Source organism: Arvicanthis niloticus, chromosome X (genome assembly GCF_011762505.2).
Source record: "Arvicanthis niloticus isolate mArvNil1 chromosome X, mArvNil1.pat.X, whole genome shotgun sequence".
NCBI lineage: Eukaryota > Metazoa > Chordata > Mammalia > Rodentia > Muridae > Arvicanthis > Arvicanthis niloticus.
Window position 1 is genome coordinate 48238255 of NC_047679.1, and position 19512 is coordinate 48257766.

A 19512-nucleotide genomic window follows, 5' to 3' on the forward strand; every position below is an offset into this window, starting at 1 on the left:
AATAAGCAATACAATAAATACAAATAGTCAAAGAACAAGCAAGGCATTAAACCCCAATTATGTGAATACTCCCATGATCACTGTTTCTAAGGGTTTATCAGGATGACCAAAGTATCTGAGTCTACTTCCCTATCCTAGCCCAAGGTCATTCTTATGTCTGAAGCATACTTCCTTGTTCTAGCCTAAAATTTAGATTCCTGTCTGAAATTACTTCTTTGTTCTAGCCTAATATTTAGGTTCCTGCCTGAGATTACTTCTTTGTTCTAGCCTAAGATTTAGATTCCGACCTGAAATTACTTCTTTGTTCTAGCCTAATGTCAGATTCCTGCCTGAAGCCTACTTCTTTGTCCTTGGCCAATGTCATATTCCTGCCAAGCAGCCCATTTCCTTGTCCTTGGCCCATGTCAGATTCTTAGGTCTTAGGTCATTCTGACAAGAGTGCCTTCCTTACCCATCACGGAATATGCATTATCCAAAGCAATGCACTTCTGTCTTAGGTTGGTAAGGCTCTGTGTAGAATCTTACCCATCCTTGGCTTGCCAGCCTGTTAATTTAATAACTCTGTCTGGAGGTCCATTTTCAGTTTCAAGCCATGTACTTGGCTGCCAACATGTTCATGTTGTTGAAGAAAATCTTTAACACAATGGGCAGGAATAAAAGTATTCCCAGAACAAAAAGGGCTAGCATGATCAAGCTATATATGCCATTTTTGAAGCTTGACCAAAATAAAAATACTGACCTCAGGCCATGGGTAATTTTATCTGCAGTATCTACCGGATCAACACTCAGGAGAGCAGCATTCTTGAAATCCATAAACTCCCAGTGTATTGTTAAAACATCCTGAGAGGTGTTAGAATTATGCCAAATACACTACACATGTCATTATACTTCTTCCTAATTATAATGACCACCATTGTAAATTGTAAATTGTAGAACTAACATGAACCCAATGGTATTTGGCATGACACTCAGCCTTCTATGCTTTATAGACCACAGGCAGCTGGGGGCAGAATTCACATTGGCAGGGAGGTGCAGGAGGGAATGGCTGGAGTCTTGGAAAAGGGACCAGTAACCCTCTCCTTGTTCTCATTCTATCTATCAATGGATCTGCTCTTGAAGGTCTCCTGAGGGCAATCACACCTGCTCTAATTAAGTAAGCAGTGGGTATTGTACTTGGGGCACAATGCTGCACATCAGCAGAACGAGAAAGAATGGAGCTGCTCCACCACTGGAGAGAAAGAGAAACAGCAGAAGTTTGCCTTGTAACTGTGCCAATCAAACCTTGATTTTTCTTTGGCATGTAGTTGTTGGCATAGGTTCCAAAAGTCTCAAGGGACTGAGACCATGAGCCAAGAAAGAAAAGCATATATTTTTTTCCTCATCTAAATTCTTTAGACAGTTGTGATTGATAACTGTAGAAAAGGAAAAGAAAATTCTGGAAGCCCACAATGGTAGCTCTATTTTGCATGCCCTCCATTAATTAAGTAACCAGTGCTATTGGAAGAGTTGATGAGGGTTTTGTGACATAGATATCTTTAAGTTGACTTTCCTTTTTAAAAGAAATGCTATTATGTTTTCATATGTGTAGTATACATGTGGGACATGGATGTCTGTGTGTAGAGACCAAAAGAAGGTTTCATGTGTCCTTCTTTGTTACCTTCCCACACACACATTCCTTTTAACCAGAGTTTCTCCCTGAACATGGCGCTCCTGTTTTCTTGGCTAAGATGGACTCCAGAAAGTCCCAGCAACCATTCTGTCTTAGCAGATAATAGTGCTTGCTGCATAATCATGAGGACCAGAGTTTGGATGGCAGTACCAGCAGAACAAGCCAGCCATCTTGTACACAGCTGCCACCTCACATTTAAGTGTGCAGAGATCAGACAGGTTGCTGGAGATTTCTAGCCCCAAGCCAACTTTCTTTTTAAAACAAAGAGAAATTATTCCATTTGATTTCCTTAATCTTAAATAGCCAAGATTTCCTATTATGATACGAGAAGTCTCTAAGGAAATCCACTTCTACTTAATTATTTTATTGATGGGTTGTCACTACTGCCATTGCTCATTTGAGCTCATTCATTATAGGATTATCTAAAAGTAAAACACTCAATTAGTATAGAAAAAAGAAGACTGTTCAGACAGTTGGAGGAGATGCTTTAAGCCTAGTGGCCTCTAATGTGTTATAGACAATGTTATAAGCCAACCATGTTCTATCTGTAGAATGAGTTTGAAAGGGAAGGGCTAATTTAGCCATTAAAGAACTTCCAGTGAGGACTGGTAAAAGAGCAGAAACTAGACACTGGGCTCATTTTCACTTTTTTTTTTTTTTTGGTCATTTTCAGTTCAGATGATTTAATTCATAGCCCATTTATTAATGTTCTTGTCTATGCACAACAGTATAGAAGAACACAAAGACAATCAAAGCGAGCACCCTGCTCTCTGGTCTTCAGCATATAAAGTCTAGACTTGCCCTTTTGAGCCAGCATATGCCTTACTACTTTGCATTTTCACAATTTTCTGGCTTGGAAGAGACAGCACATGGTTTTGAATGGAGCCATAGAGCAGCTCATTTGCTTAGCACGCTTCAGAAATGTGACCCTGCCAGAAACTCTCCGACTGTAACTCAGTGGGTGGATGTTTTCTCCACCTGGAGTGAGCAAAGGCAGGAAAAGAATATTATTTCACAGGAACTTTATTCTCCCAGTCTTCTCAGGCTCCCAGCAAAGGAGAAACAGTAGCTGGAATGGTTAAGGAGTCTGGTGACAGTGAGCAGAGGTGATTTTTAAGAAATGAAACCCAGCTTAGAGACTGGAGGTTTATCTTTTAAAAACTTGCTATTAGTGTCAAAACTGTTATTAACATTAATTTACTGTATCAGCCAGACTTAGACATTACTTTTTTCTGTTGACATTAAAAGTACAGGAATAGTTACAAGGATGTTAAACGCCAAGATAAGTAATTTGCTTTTCATGAATATGCTATTATTATAATAATTCTTTATTTGTGGATTTGTGACTGGAACTCATTTCTTAAAACAGGGGATCTGCATTACCTGCAAGTACAGTGCTGATACACATAACCCAGACTTAGCAAGGCACAAAAACAGAAAGATTTAAGGTCCAAAATTTGCTACTGCAGGATTGGTATGCAGCTTTATATGTAGTGTACAGTAGGTATTCCACATAAATGTTCCTTCATTGAGTGAATGAATGAAGGAATGGATTATGAGGAATACCTATTTACAGACCTTCCCCAGATCTGGAAAGGCTATGGTGAGGTTTAAACTCTCCACATACAGGCTTCTTTTGTCTATGACACTGGATACAGTTTAGTGTCTGATGGATCAAATCCAATAAGCAGAACTTTACAATGCATTCCAAACCAGCCTGTGCTATGTGAGGTCCAGGTTAGTCCAGGCTACAGAGTGAGAACCTGTCTAGAAAAACAACCACAACAAAAATAGATGGACTTGGTATTCTTGGTGTTTATATTTTGCCCTGGAAGAGCCTGACTTGCTAGCTCCCTATGGCCATATTCTTTGCCCAGCTTCCTCTGGCTTCCCCAACCCAACTCACTCATTTATGCTGCTGAGATGGGCCCAAGGAACATTTGAATCTGCTCCTTATCTATTATGGGAGAACACAACATAATGGTGTAAATAGCAGGAATGGGGCCACAATGACTTCTAAGAATTTGAAGTCTGGCAACCTATGTATTTCTTAATTGCTATAATAGATTTTCCAGTTCCCACTTACTCAGTCTGAGTGGTGAGATATCAGGGCCTACATTGGTTTTTTTTTTTTTTTTTTTTTTTTTTTTTTTTTTTTTTTTTTTTTTTTTTTTTTGGAGAGATAGCTCAGCAGTTAAGAGCACTGACTGCCCTTCCAGAGGTCCTGAGTTCAATTCCCAGCAACCACATGGTGGTTTACAACTGGTCTGTAACTGGATCTGATGCCGTCTTCTGGTATGCCTGAAGACAGCGACGGTGTACTCACATAAAATAAGTAAATCTTAAAAAAAAATAAAGTTAAAAAAACTCATATCACTTTATTTAACAACTGTTAACTGATTCTGTTAGTCTCGAGCCATATTCAGAAGGTGGTCTATAATCCAAACCAAATGGCAAAAAGAAGCCCTCTGTGTTACTGGGCTTTGCATTCTTGTAACAAAATACCTAATTAAGAAGACAAGTTGTTTTCATGTATACTACTGAGGTGAGTGTAACTTAATATACATGAACTTTTTAGGATCAATAGCAAATTATATAAAAGTTTTAACCTCAGTTTTCACACATGGTAGTAGTTTAGTTATCTTTAACATATGTACCATGTATAATACATTCTTAGAAGGTTTGTAGTAAATAAAGCTTTTTTAATGGGAGAAAGAAGAAGAAAGAGAAAGAGAGGGAGGGGACTATTGAGGGTGAAGTTATTTGGGCTCACTGGGCCTTGTTGCTTTTGGGCTTGTAGCGAGGGAGGCACATCATGGTGGAAGGCTGTGGGAGGAAGCTACTCACCTCATGACACCTTAGGGAAGGAAGCCAGGGGAGAGGAAAGGAGACAGGGTTCACCCACAGTTCACTGCACCTGAGCGGATGGTCCAGATCCAAACAGTAACACCTTTCAGACAAAGACTCAGTATTACGTTTCCTTGTGTTATCTCTGAATGACACATTGTCTCAAAAGAAGAGCTCTAAGTGAGCTTCACTTTTGAAGCTTGGTTACTTATGTTAGGGGAGATGCTGTTTGTCTGCAAAATGGAGTTAGTGAAGGATTCTGGGTTAGGGGATGATGGCCTAGCATGCAGGTTTTGCTTTGGGTATTCATCGTCTTAAAGCAGCTCTGTTATTTTTGCTTGAAGCATCAGAGTTCACAGAGCAGAAACATTCTATTTAAATATTAGCACCCTAACCACAGGTTCATGTTGTGAGCTCTCATTGTAAGTGATCTACCACTATATTCCTCCATGGGCTCTGAAAACAAAATTCTCTCTTGTTTAAAATGAAATGAGTCTATTTTATTTTACCAAACATGGCCTCACTTCGTTAACACCCAAAGACAAAGATCATAAGTCCAATGTGAACTTTTTAGTTCATCTTAGACCACGCTTGCCATGCTCAGACCATGTTTATCCTCTTGCCTTGGACCAGTCAAAGAGATGCCATGCCAACCAAATAGACATGTGCCATTTGTTACATACAATTATGTTGTTTATTTGTTTGTTTGTTTTAAAAAAGCAGCATTTGGGGGTGAGAAATTTATATAATGCAAGGTCCACTGCTATGTTTTAAACTGTAGCACATGTGCTTATGTATATTATAAATTTTGCCATTTGAAATTTTAATTTTCAATCCTGAATATCAAAACCAGGACCTCTCATTCATAATAAAGTACTCTACCACACTGCCAGCCCATTTTAACCATGTTCAAGCAAATGGCGGCATTAACTACATTCACAGCAAGCATCACCACCATCCATATTCCTAGAACTTTTCCACCATAGCAAATAGACACTGCACCTTCTAAACACACACTTCCTATACATGAGCTGCTGAAACACCCCCTCCTTTCTCTCTGAATTTGACTGATTACTCCAGGTACCTCATATAAGTCAAATCATATAGTATTCGCCTTTGTGTCTTTGTGTCTGACTTAACCCGTAATATGTTCAAGGTTCACCCACGTTGTAGCATGGATCAGTGTTGGAGCGGCTTTTAGGAGCTGAGTAATATTCCCCTGTGTAGCACCACTTTTGCTTTATCCATTGCTGTGTTGGTGAACTTGGGTTGTTGTCACCTTCGGCAGTTGTGAACAATGTTGCTCTGAATCGTTCCGGGTTGCCTACATAACTGTTTGAGCTCCACGTTCAGGTTTCTTGGGCATATACATAGAAATGAAACTGCTGGATCATAGGGTGACTTCGTGTCTAACATTTCAAGGAACGGGTATCCCACTCTCCACAGCAGCTTTACACTCCGGCCAACAGTGCGCAAGGATTCCACTTTCTCCGCATCCTCGCCAGGTTTTACTCTTTTGTTTATAAAACTGCCGTCTTCCCTTCAGGCATACTGCTAATTTTTTAGGATCATCTTGATTTTGATAAAAGAGATAGAAAATGAAGTTTGTATGTCCGAATGAGAGTTCACACTGGACACATTTTTCTTTCTGCCTCTGAACCAGGTAAGTGCTTTACTGCTGAGCCACATTCCCAGCCTGAGGCTCTTTGATAGTCAATTCTAAAAAGAAATATATCTTTAAGCAAATATACAAATAAAGTGGGAGTGAACCTGAAAAGCCCTGAACTCTGAAAGTGCCTGATGGGAGGTGGTTAGGAGCACAAACTCAAGTCTTAGCTGTATGGCTTCGGGCAAGTTCTTTCATTGTTATTGTTTCATGGGTGCTTCCTTTTCCAAGTTCGTTCTGTAAAGGTATACCCTGTGCCTTATACATACTAGGCCAGTGCTCCATGACTGACACCAGCCCTAGCTCCAGCCCCAGCCCAGCCCTGGCCCCAGCCTGGCCTGGTACCTAGTCCAGGGCCCAGCCTACCTGGGCAAGTTTTTCTGCATCGCTACACCTCAGTCACATCATCCGTAAGGGAAAAGTAAGCTTTGCTGCCTCCTAGAGTTATCAGGAGGATTCAACTGGTTCATGACAATGTCCTTACAATAGAGCCTGGTAGCAAGACCACGTCAGCTGCAGTGGAGGGTTAGCCACTGTTAATGATAATGACGTTTATTGATCTGGCCAGAATGGAAACACCAACTCATCTGTCTGCTTGGATTTCATCTTTCTTATCAGAGGTCCATATCAGATCATACTAGTTTTTTTTTTTATTTCATTTTAAGTCATGTGCCAGGACATATAGGTAACACGAAAGCCTTTAGAGGCATTCATCAAGATATTCACTGCCTTGCTAGATATTAAATACTTCTTAAAAGGGAAAACTTTGTAGGAGGGAAACAGAAAATTACTTTCACACGGACAGGACTATAAACGGGATTATTTTCTTGGGGGAAAACTTTCTAAATGGAAACCTCTTAATACAATGAAAGATTGAGTTTAAATACCTTTTCTCTTTGAAAATGTCATGCCATGGTCTTCATTATTTGTTATATTTCTAAAGTGCTTTTCTTCCCAGGAAGCTCATTACGAACTGTCTCCTGACTGGATTTAATTCAGCTCCTTTGTAGTGGAACCACCCTGGAAAGTCCAGCAGAAACAGATCGGAGAGCTTTCGCATGGGTAGCACGTTTGTGACATGTGACACCATTGTTTATTAGTAAAGATTCAAATTCTCTCATCCCTTTAGGCAGAATATTCTCAAGTTATGAGCTTGATTCAAACTAGAGTAGACAAGATGTAGATTTCTTAGAAAGTGGGCTTCTAATGGAAAGGCTGACAATCCATTACCAGCAGGGGGGCTAATGGCTGCCACTAAAAATATGCTGAAAGATTATAGTAATAAAAACACATATTTTAAAGTGCCTGCTAGAAGTTCAAGAATTTTTTTTAATGTTACTGTTAATAATAGGCTACCCAATCCTTTTGGCATTTGATTTTGTCTCATAAATGGGCTTAATCTCAGGTAATGCTGTTGTATTGCACTCTTTTTTTTCCTGTTTGATTTCGTGGGGGTTGGCTGTCTTTTGGCAGAATTATCAGTGCTCTTAATGGAAGGTAAATAATTGCTATATTTGTAGACAGGTGGAATTTTCAATCTGGGAAGAATCTCAGTGATCAGCAAGGTTTCTCTATTATGTTTTCCAGAAGAAACTTTAGGCTCTGAAAAGTGATGGACTGGGGCTTAGGAAGGAAAAGGAGCACACGAAGGAGTTAACGACGTGCTCCAGGTCTCCATGTTTCCCTGGCTATGCCACTGCTGAAATGCCTGCCCATCTCCCTATCTGGGCTACCGAGTTTCCTTTTTCCTATCATGATATGTTTTATAAAGGTATAAGCAACACACAGCAGCTATCCCTTTGTATTTGTTGAGGATTGGTTCAGGGCTTCCTTCAGATACCAAACCCCATGGAAGTACAAGCCCCTTATATAAGAGAGCGTTGTGTTGGCACAAAAACTACACACATCTCCCTCTATACTTTAAACGATCTTGATGACCTATAATAGCTAATGTGATGTCAATAATATGCATTAGGTATTATATTGTATTTTTCGGGAAATAGTTGTTGGCAAGTCTATTTTATACGTTCAATGTAATGTAAATGCCATTTTGATATGCAGAACCCACAGATGTAGAACTAGCACTAGTGTGTTCATTTCAGAAATGCTAGGAGGTTGTGACTAGATAGGCCTGGGGGCACAGTATTGTGATCCTAGCTACCTGAGAGAGCAAGACAAGAGGATCGAAAGCTCAAGGGAAGCCTGGGAAAATTAGAGAGACCCTGTCCCCCCCCCCCCAAAAAAAAATGTTTTGGCACACACCTCTAACCCCAGCATTTGGGAAGCAAAACAAGTGGATTTCTGTGAGTATGAGGCCAGCTTGACCGAATATTGAGTTTTAGGACAACCAGGCCTTAATAGTGAGCCCGTGTCTCAAAAAAATAAGGGAAGCTAGAGTTAGAGATGAATGGTAGAGTACTCCACCCCTTACCCCACCCCCCACCCCGCAAAGACTAAAAGAAGATGATAAACGGGGTTGGGATTTAGCTCAGTGGTAGAGCGCTTAGGCCCTGGGTTCGGTCCTCAGCTCTAAAAAAAAAAAAAAAAAAAAAAAAAAAAAAAAAAAGACAAAATACTAAGAAGATGATAAACTCACTTGTAGTCCTTTGCATAGATCTTTTCCAGTAACACAATATACATAACACTGAAATAACATAGGCCATGTGATCCTAAAATATTTTTAAAATTTCAAGAGCATTTTTCATGTTAAGTATTCTTTGAGAAACTGATTTTCATGACTGGAGAGATGTTTCAAAAAGGAAGCACTTGTTGCTCTTGCAAAGGACCCAGCACCCACATGGTGGCTCACAACCATCCCCATCTGTGACTCCAGTTCCAGGGGATCTAAAGCAGCCCTCTTCTGACCTCCTCAGGCACCACGTAGTCATGGAGTGTACACACATATTTAAAAAAAGAACCTGTTTGTCAGTTGGTTAGTATATCTTCTCGGAGTTATGTATTTCTCTAACTTACTTTAGAAATGTACCGATTTCTCTGTTCTGACTACATCTATACTTCCAAGTATCCACTCACATCTCTAACTCCTGGGGAAATGAAGCTTTTGCTCTCACTGGCAAATTCCCCCTAGGAAGGAGCTTGTGCGTTCTCAGCCTCCCAGTGGTAGTGGAAGTGTGACCCTTTCCTATGCCCTCATCCACACTAGCCATTGCAAATTAAGAATTACAGATTTAGCAATTTCATAGAGTAAAAAGTGTTTCTTCCCTGGCCGGTTTGCTCAATTAACTAGAGCCTGGTGCGAATACAGCAGCTCATTCTGATCGATTGATTACTAGTGAGGCTGACAAGTTTTACTTCATTTTATACATACTCTAAGCCACCTTTCTTTTCTCTTCTTTTTTCCCATCCTTTCCGTCTACCCCCTTTCCTCCCCTTCTTTATCCCCTGCTCCCTTTCTTTTTAATTTTTTTTGAGATAAGTTCTCCCTCTCTATCCTGGTGTAAGGTAGGGGACCATGCTTGAAGTCTGTATTTTCAGCACATGGGAGGCAGGGACATGAAGGTCTGAAGTCCAAGGCCAGCTTCAATTACTTAGTGAATATGAGGCCAGCCTGGGCTACATGAAACCATGCCTCAAAAAGCAAAACAAAAGAATCCCTCCCCACCCTACCCCCCCCAAGACCCCCATGGGGGAAAATCTGATTTTACAAGTAAAGCCTCCTTCTATCTCACAGTCTTCCTCAACCCAGAAAATGGCACATCCTTTGTCACTGGCTAGAAGCTCTACTCCCTTGACGTTGTTTCCTGTGTGCTACATGCCATCTGTCAGCGAGCCCTGTTGGCTCTACAACCAGACCATATTTTTCAGGGTTCCATTTTAATGCCATTCTGGTAAATGTAAAATCTTAAGGGACAGAAAACAGATCTGTGGTCAGAGTCTAGAATAAGAGGCGATGTCAAAGGGCCATGTGGGAGCTGATGGAGTCCCCTGTGCCTAGAGTGAAGTGGTAACCATACAGCTCTACTTGTCAAAACTCATACAAGTGTACACAAAAGAGGGGTTATAGACCTTAATTTACATGTGGGGAGCTGTGCTGGGCATTTCTTCCTTGTCATCTTTGTATCCATCACTCTGAGCTAGGTGCCATCATAATCTTCGACTCTTAGTGTGATGGGCTCCTCATTAATCTCACTGCGCCTACCTACATCCTTGATGGCAGCATCTTCTCAGCACAGTAGCAAGAGAGGTAATCAGAAAAGAAAAAAGTAAATTGTGTTACTCTTTTTCTTACACCCTTCCAGAAGTTTCTCTTCTTGCCAGAGAAGGTCCTATGTGATTTGATCCCCCACACTATTTCTCTGGCCTGCTCTCCCCCAAGCTACCCAATCTCCCCTCTCCAATAACACTCTCCACTGCTGAGAATGCTGTCCCTTTGAACCTGCCTGAGTGGTTCTCCACAGAGAAAAATATAGAGTTCTCACAATGGCTGCCAAAAGCCTCCATGACAGCCACCTGCTACTTCTCCAGTGATTCCCACCTAACTCTTTCCTTCTCATGCCCTCCAGGCAGGAGACCCCACTCCAGTCCTGTGGTTAACTTGTTCTTCCTGACACATGACTTGCTGTCTGTCTGGAATTGGCTTCCCACTGACTTTCATTGGTGGGGTGGTCCTCCCTCCTCTCCTCAGGCCTTTGCCCAGATAGCAATTCCTCAGCAAGGTCTTTCACAGGAAGCTCATTAGTAATTGCAGCCCAGTGCCCCAATGTGGGAACTCTGTTTTTGGAGACAGTTGTAGGCTTGTCTCAAACTCAGCCTGCCTCCACAAGTGCTGGCACACAGGTGTGAGCCACCATGCCTGCCTTGGTGTCTGCTCCTGCCTTACTTTTCTCATGGATCACATTTCCATCTACCGCACCATGTGTGATTGCTTATCGTGTGATTTCTCCTCACATCCATAAGAACAAAGGTTTTTGTTTAATTTTACAAGACTCTACCCCTATTTACAACATTGCTACTTTGCCTGGTGGTTAAATTGTACACATGAGAGAAAAGGAACTTACTGTCATTAACTTCTTACTGGCCCCAGATTCCACTCAACTTCCCCCATAGCCTTTGACAACATGGATTGCCATCCAAGTCTGTGGGAGCAGGTGTTCTGGTGACACAGCTCTCTATCCTGCTCATCCTTTGTCTTAGCCACACCCAGAATTGCTGTGTTAAGTTCTCTCCTCTCCATCTTCTCTCTAGAAGCAGATGTTCCAGGAGAGGAGTAGCCGGATGCTACAGGCCTTATCTCCGAAGCAGAGTCCTGTGAGCAGCCCCACCCGGAGCCGGTCCCCTTCCCGCTCTCCATCTCCTACCTTCTCCTGGCTCCCAAACAAGACCTCTCCCCCGTCCTCACCCAAAGCAGCCTCAGCCTCCATCAGCAGCATGAGTGAGGGGGATGAGGATGAGAAGTAAAGGTGCCTGGTCAACAAGAGCACACCACACAGGATGGGAAGGGGTTCCGGGATGCCTGGGTGGTATTGAAAGCAGCAGCTCTGCCGGGAGATGGGAGTTCTGCCATGGGAGTTACTAGGGCCAGCTCCTTTTCCTTCTCCATTCAGTCTGGCCTGGACTCAGCATGGAGGTTTCTGACCTGAAAACCCACACAAACATTCTTAGCATCATAGAAGCACCCCACTTTAGCCCTGCTATGGAAAGGTGCAGAGCACTACTCCCTGAAGTGGGGTGACTTCTGCTTTGGTCCACACTGTAGCAAATAAGCCACCCGCAGAAGTGGCTGCTGCCTCACCCTGCTATCTTCAGCCCTCAAAGGAGCCTTGCACGTTGCCTCCTCTCACCCATGCTCTCCCAGAATGAATTCCCTTCCAACTGAGGTGGCTAAGTGTTTCCAAAATGGGCAAGTTAAAGACAAATTCCAGCCTTCTCAGTTTGGCCACTAAAGCCTGATGAAATGCACCGACACCTTCCCATTCCAGGACCCAGACTCAGATGCAGCTTCGCTTTGGTCAGATAGAAAAGTATGACCCTTAACCTCTCATTCAAAGGACAGTTGTGTCAAGGTGAAGTCCACTTAAGTCCTGACATGCTTCTGGCTGTACTTTTTCATCTCTGGCATGATGACACTGTTTTCCAGAAATTACCTGGATTGATGGGACTCCCAACAAGGAAACCCGTCTTATCTAAAAACAAATAACCAAACCAACCGGGAGCTGCTTTGCTTTGGCTCCATGTATGGAAGATGAAAAAAATATCTGTTGGAGCTTCTTAAAGGAACCGCTTTTTCCGTTTCTGACCACATCACAGTTCATAGACCTCGAGTAACAGTTTGATGTAACAAACACTTAGTATACCGATAGGGGTGCTACCTGCACGTATCTGTTCTATGTATCCTCCAACATGCCACCCCAGGGTGTATACCATATGCAATATGAATATATGGTGGTGGTGTCAGACTATATACCCTTCTCCTGCTCTCCCCCATGATACCCTGCTGAAATGCTTGATCTCAAGAACCATCTGGTTCCCTCATGACTTGGGCACTTTGTCAAAAGCTCAATCAAATGTTAGACTCCTGTAGAAATGTTGTCTCAGAAAATTCCTATTGTTCTTCACCCATGACATTTTGGGTAAAGGGAAGGCTTAATCCTTTGAATGGTCTGAGAGACACTGAAGTTTTTTTCTGGCCCTTGTTTCTCTGAATGGGATGGAGACTCTCAGATGACTGGAGAATTATGTGGGGCCACTGTTCCCTAATTACATGCAGGGCATGAGCAGGTCCAGTCAAGGTTTAGAGCTAATCTCTTAGGTACAAATAGAATTTCCTGATTATCCAAGTAAAGACAGACAGACAGCACTGCAGCTTGACTGAATGAAGGCCTTAACATGTGGTGGCCAAAGTCCAGTACCTCCAGTGACAGAAACACCCTCTGTTTTCAGAAGCTTTGGGAACAAGCATTCTGGGGAGTAGGGGACAACTGATGAAGAAAGGTCCCCTGTCTTGCTCCTTTGTGTTGGGGTCAAACTACCTCCCTGCTCACCTGAAGATCAGTGGTGACTGTTGCAAAACAAAACTGTGAGGCTAAGGCAACCTGGGGCCTCCTTGTTCCTGGTACTTCTTCCAGAAGTATATAAAGTGCTTGTGAAAGATGGGGGGGGGGTCTCTGGGAACCCAGCCTGGGAGAAAGAATGTTCTTTTCATAGTCAAGGCCCTCTTGGAGCATCAGAGGCAAGGGCTTCCATCCTTCTAGTGTATCAGTTTGACCTCTGCCTCCCTCCAGGCACCCAGGACAAATTGTGTATGTATACCTTCCATTTCAGCCAGCTGACACTTGTGGCAGCACAGGGACAAGGAGAGCAACTGAGCAAATGAAGAAGAGGGTCCTAGAGAGAGGAAAGAAAGCTAAAAACATCTACTGTCTTAAGCCACTTCAGGTTGTGTGTGGAGACTCTCTGTTGAGGAAGCCTTTTTTTTAAAAAAAAAAAAGTCCTGACTCCATGATCCAGGGCAGATAGGTCCACTTTTACCTAAGTCTTGCTCTGAAGCAGAGTGTAGAGGTGATGTATGTATCAAGTGAGTATAATTTTGCAGGCCCTATACACCATCCTGACAGGTGCCACATACATGACTCATCAGAGAGCACCACTGTAGCTGTGAATGATGGGAAATGACCAACATCGGAATCATCCCAGGTACAAATGACACTTAAACCTCCTTCTCAGTTTCTAACTTCCTTACCTTCCCAAAGCCACAAGTTTTCCACAAAAAAAAAAAAAAAAAAAAAAAAAAAAAAAAAAAAAAAAATGGGGCGGATTCTGCTAACCAACCTTTGGTCCTTCTTGACCATCTTGCAGTCCTTCCCAGACCTGACCCGGTTTTACCTCCTCCCCGACACCCAGGAGGAGCCGTGACTGAAGTTTGTGTGGGTTCTTCAGGCAATTCTCATGGTCAAGGGAGAGTTAAGGATTGAATGACAGCATAAAGCATGCAGCAGGCTTAGAGAAGTTAGAAGAAAAGGGACAAAGGCCAGGGAAAGGGCTCTTTTTCTTCCAGAAAGGGAAAGAAGCAACTTAGGGAACTCATTCCTTAAGGCTGGGAATGGGAAGATGGAAACAATGGCACTAGAGTTGGTGAGTATGGGAGGAGTTATGTTCTCTACTTTCCTTCCAGGCATCACTAGGAAACAGGAAGGCTTCCTGTTGTATACTTCCATGGCTAGTGGATCCCATGCAGCAGGTGGGGTCCTGGCCTCTCTAGCTTCTTTGGCATATTAGCAATCCTCATATCCTCCCCATCCCTGGAAACCAAGGGCTAACTCCCTTCACATAAACAACAACAGGGGTGTAGTTGTAATGTGATAGTAACACTGTATGGCCCATGTCTGCTAAGAAACTTCACTGTCAGGATAACCCAGAGGCACAGACAGACACAGTGTGGCTTCTGACATGCAGTGGGGGTGGGAGACTCAGCCATTCTATGACCTAGGCTACAAGATACTACGGTTATACTGGTGGGTTGTGGCTACAGGATGAATATGGCTCACTTTCCCTCAATCTTCAGGACTTATTTTAATGCCCAGTCCTACCCCACAGAGGAGACTGGTTATTAGCTATCTACTCAGCAGCTCCAGTCCTATCCTAACCATCTGATGAGGAAGGAAGAAAGGAAGGAAGGAAGGGAGGGAGGGAGGGAGGGAGGAAGGAAGGAAGCAAGCGATGAGCTCATTAGGCATTTTTTTAAACTTCTCTAGTTTTCTGTTGTGTCACTGCAGTGTGTCTGGGGACAAAGCCATAAGAACAGCCTATCTACTTAAAATTCTGCTGTACATATAAGCCGAGGGCTCGTCTGGATTCAAGAATGACCTTATGCCCAAGCATTTGCTCTGGTGCTGAATAGTGCAAACTACTGGAATCACCCCGCCCCCACCACTGAAACCCCTAGACCCTCTTCCCCTGATCCCAAATGGACCACAGTATTCCCAACTTGTTTATAAATAAAGGGACACAGAGTCACACTTTGGTTGCCTTGTTTATTGTGTGTTGTTGTGTTCCTACCTAGGAGTTCAAGCTGAATGTGCAAGATGCATGCATTGTGGCAGTTGTCCTGGGCCACTGCCTCCCCAGCTGTGGCTTCAGTACATGGAAGGCTCAACCCTTGCTTTCTGCTAAATGGAGCCAGGCAACCCATATCTTTATTTATAAGATAGTTAAGGGCAGACCCACCTGAGGGGAGGTCAGGGCTGAATGACATAGGTCTTACCACTCACTGGCCCTGTGACCTCTATCAAAGCCACTTCACTTCTCCAGCCTTGGTGTTTGTTCAAAATGAGGTGGGGTTGAAGCAGTAACTTCTGTGGTCTCCCTTGCCAATAAAGCACTATGGATTTCTGAGGCAGCCTGCACTGTCCCCCAGTGTCTCCAAGTTAGCATGCTGACCAGGAGAAAAGGCTTACTTCTCACAAAGTAGCAAGCCTCCCGGGACACCCCCCCCCCCCCAGAGTTGGCTGTAGCACTGAGGTAAAAGGCTCTCAGGTTCCATCTACTGTTACTGCCTTGCTATTTTCTTTCATTTTTAAAATTAGCATAAAATGGGGTTCATTTTAGTACTTCTTATTTTGTGGTATGTTCATTGGTATGTAGTTGCACGCGCACACACACACACACGCATGTGTGCATGCGAGTGGATGTGTGAGGTTAACTTTGGTGTTCTCAGGTACCAGCCACATTGCTTTAGAGGTTTAGAGGTTGTTTAGGTGTGTCCCTGGATCACAGCAGTAGGTTTAGGCTGGCTGCCTTTGCCTCCCCAGTGCTGGGATTACATGTGCACCACTTCTGTTCTTTGTTGTTTAAACATGGGTTCTACTGTGCTATCTTCCTAGCTCCTCACATGGCAATTTTATACATATATGCAATTATATGTTGTCCTTATTGTCCCCATCCCCTGCTCTCCTAGCGTCCCTCCCACTCTTATTGCCCCCTCCTTCCCAACTCGTGTGCTCTTCAGCTTTCATGCCTACGCAGTCCACTCCCCTTTCTTTTCTCTCCTCTCCCTTTTCTAGTTCTTTCTAGTTCTGTGTGAGATCCATGATCGATGAGAGATCCTGTCTTAAAAAATAAGGTGAAGAGCAACTGAGGAAGACACCCAACATCAACCCCTGGTCTCCATACACATACATTATACACCCAAATAATATGTAAATTTAAGTATAGATTCTGTATATGAAAAAGAACATGTGGTGTTTGTCTTTTGGGAGAGAACTTAAAAAATATCAAACAGCAAGCCCCTAATAATTCAACCGATTAATGGGCTATGAATTAACTGGATAGCTGGGTGGTGGTTGCGCACGCCTTTAATCTCAGCAATTGGGAGGCAGAGGCAGGCAGATTTCTGAGTTTGAGGCCAGCCTGGTCTACAGAGTGAGTTCCAGGACAGCCAGGACTACACAGAGAAACCCTGTCTTGAAAAACCAAAAAAAAAAAAAAAAAAAAAAAAAAAAAAGAATTAACTGGATAGTTCTCAAAATAAACATAAATGGCCACAAGTATTTGAAAAAGTGTCCACTATCTTTAGCCACAGGAGAAATGCAAATGAGAACTTCTTTGAGATACCATTTCACCTCAAGAAGAATGGCTACCATTAAGGAAAACAAATAACCAATGCTGGTGAAGGTGTGGGGAGATGAGAAGCGTTCATCACTGTTGGTGGGACTATAACCTGGTACCACCACTATGGAAATCAGTATGCCGGCTCCTCGTAAACTGAAAATAGAATGCTTCTCAACTATAGCTAGGCTCTGGCAAGTGGCCAGTTCAGCTATTTTTCCATTTTTATTCAACTGGGAGCAGAGAGATGGAGGCAGAGACACTAAATCATGTTCCCTAGTGTCAACACTGAAGGGAGCTCTGGCTGTTCTAAGAGTTTTCATGCAGGCTGTCGCCCCGCCCAATTCAGGAGCTTTGATTAACTCCATCTGGAGCTGGTTAGCTCTGTGAAATGACCGCAGTGCTGGGATTAAAGGTGGGCACCACCAGCAGCAGCACTAGCACTTTTCAAACTGTATGACAATTCACATACATCCAAGTATACCCAGTGACCAGTTTCTTCAAGAAACCACTTGACACCAGGAAGTGGAAGCCTTGAATCTTCCCACCTCTGTCAAGAGCTGTGATTACAAACACACACTGCTATGCTCACTAACTACTGCATCTTTTGTCTGGTTAGAAACAATAAGCAGAGCGATTTTCTTTTAAATATTTGCTACTAGTGACAACCTTGCTTAATTAAATGTCTCTTGAGTCTTGATGTCCACAAGGAAGAGTGAATGGGACAGGTATAAAGGGAGATGCCTTGGCCAAATAAGAAGTTGTCAGTAAACATTTGAGTGGATCGCTGCGTTCTGGGGACACAAAAGTCCAAAGGCATACAATCTTTGCTTGTGGTTTGTCAACTTAAGTTCTGTCTCTCCTGTCTGTCCTTACCTTTAATTCTTAATGCACTCTGAAGGAAAAGTCCATGTTTGGAGCTACAAAAGTCTTTGATTTATGCACTCCTGTAATCCCAGAACATAAGAAGGACTGCCACAAATTTGAGGCCACTCTGAGCTAGCAAGCAAGCAAGTACCAAGCCAGCCTGGGCTGTATGGCAAGAACCTGTCTCCAAAGGAACATATGAAAATCTATTCTGATTCTACTGAGTAAAAATATAGAATGATCTTACCGATTTATTGACTGTAACAGTGTCTTCAGTATAGAGTACTCTACCTGGACAGGGCCAGGATTCCCAATTCTCACTCGAAGTGGAGGAAAATGAAAAAAAAAAAAAAAAAAAAAAAAAACCTAAATTTTAAAAACATTCCCTATTTGAAACTACTTTTTAAGAATGTTGAAATGAAGAGACTGGCAATATTATGTCACACCTAGGCCCATAAATAGTAGAAAGGCCAAAATGAGCTCTTGACGTTTTTGTTGACATGCACTCTTTCTTTGAGGACCTTGGCAAGTAGGCCTAGGCTTCTCTGAGAATAGATCAAAGTCTCTTTTATGGATGAAATGCCCATCCTAGGTCTCATCCTAGATTTTTTTTAATCACAGAGTATCTAAAAGGCTCCCTCAATGGAACAACAGGACATTCATTTACCTTTACAAATTGTTATTTCATTACCAGTTTTAGGAAGAGCAGTTTTCATATAGGAAGCTCCACTCCAATTGTGCTAAGGTAACAATAATTATCCCTAACTTTAGAGAACATGACAGCAGCTTATTAAGCTGTTAAAAGAATTGTTAAGAAGCTGGGGAGAGGGCTCAGTACTTAATTGCACTTGGTGCTCTTCCAAAGGACTGAAGTTTGGTTCCCAGCAACCATGTTAGGTGGCTCATTTAAAGGGGATCTGATGCCCTCTTCTGGCCACCTTGGGAACCTGCACACGTATGCCATACACTCATAGAGACACACATACATAAATTTAAAAAGTAAACATTTTAAAAATGTTCAACATCTAATACAATTGTTGAAATTACTAACAAGTTTATTTTTATTGAGGACCAACAAATTCTGCTTGGATAAAATGCCAGGGAATAGTGACTGAGTAATGTTAGCTTTCCTTAAGAGTTTTATACACAGGAGGAAGCTACAAAGCCATGTAGTCCAAACTCAAGTAGACAATACCTTTTCTCCTTTTTAGCTTTCCAATCACCTGTTAAACAGAGCATCAGTAAAGTCGCTGTGCCAGAGAGGTGGGCTTGCTGCCAACATACTAGCCGCTCTCAAAGGCCACTCTGTAATCTGCACTGTCAGCAGTGTGCAACACTTGAGAGTTACCTTAGGAAAGTCTTCCAGTGAGTCTGGAGTAAAGGATAGGCCTCAGAGATTCTGACATGGAATTAGGTCAGGGAACACTGGGAGCCTGGGCAGAGCTGCCTGCTCTGTGGCTCAGGTAGCAGGGATGAGCCTTGTTCTGCTGCAAGATTACAGCAAGAAAAAAATGAGTATTATTTTTCTGTTTATCTAAAGACAGACTGTTATTCTGATGATGTCATCAGTGCTCAGAGAGGAAAAAGACCAGCATTTGGAAATGACAGCTGTCATCAAGCACCTAGGCCAGTGACAGGGAAAAGATAGGTGCTTAATGTTGTTTCTTAAAATCCAATAGAGGGAAAAGGCTGTAGATGGTTATTTGTCACCACTAGCCACAGGTGGATACATTTTAAATATAATTAAAATTCAAAAATGCTTTTCAGTTGCTCTAGCCATATTTGAACTGTTGAGGTGGCCAGTGTCGACCTCAGCTGACAGCACAGGCCTAGAACATCAATGCAGAGTTTGAGTGTCGGGGCTGGGGGGGCAGGTTGTCTACAAGGCTGTCTACTGTTC

General features: G+C 42.7%; 1 protein-coding gene across 4 annotated transcripts in view; it reads left to right on the forward strand.

Annotated features, from left to right (window-relative positions):
• Pcyt1b (phosphate cytidylyltransferase 1B, choline) overlaps positions 1 to 15157 on the forward strand; it is an 89692-nt gene extending 74535 nt beyond the window's left edge. For all 4 annotated transcript variants that reach the window (XM_034485824.2, XM_034485822.2, XM_076918526.1 and 1 more), the window contains one exon: positions 11388 to 15157. In XM_034485824.2, the coding sequence (XP_034341715.1) occupies positions 11388 to 11600 (213 nt within the window). In that variant the 3' untranslated portion in view covers positions 11601 to 15157. The remainder of the gene's footprint in view (positions 1 to 11387) is intronic.
• The last annotated feature ends 4355 nt before the right edge of the window (positions 15158 to 19512 follow it).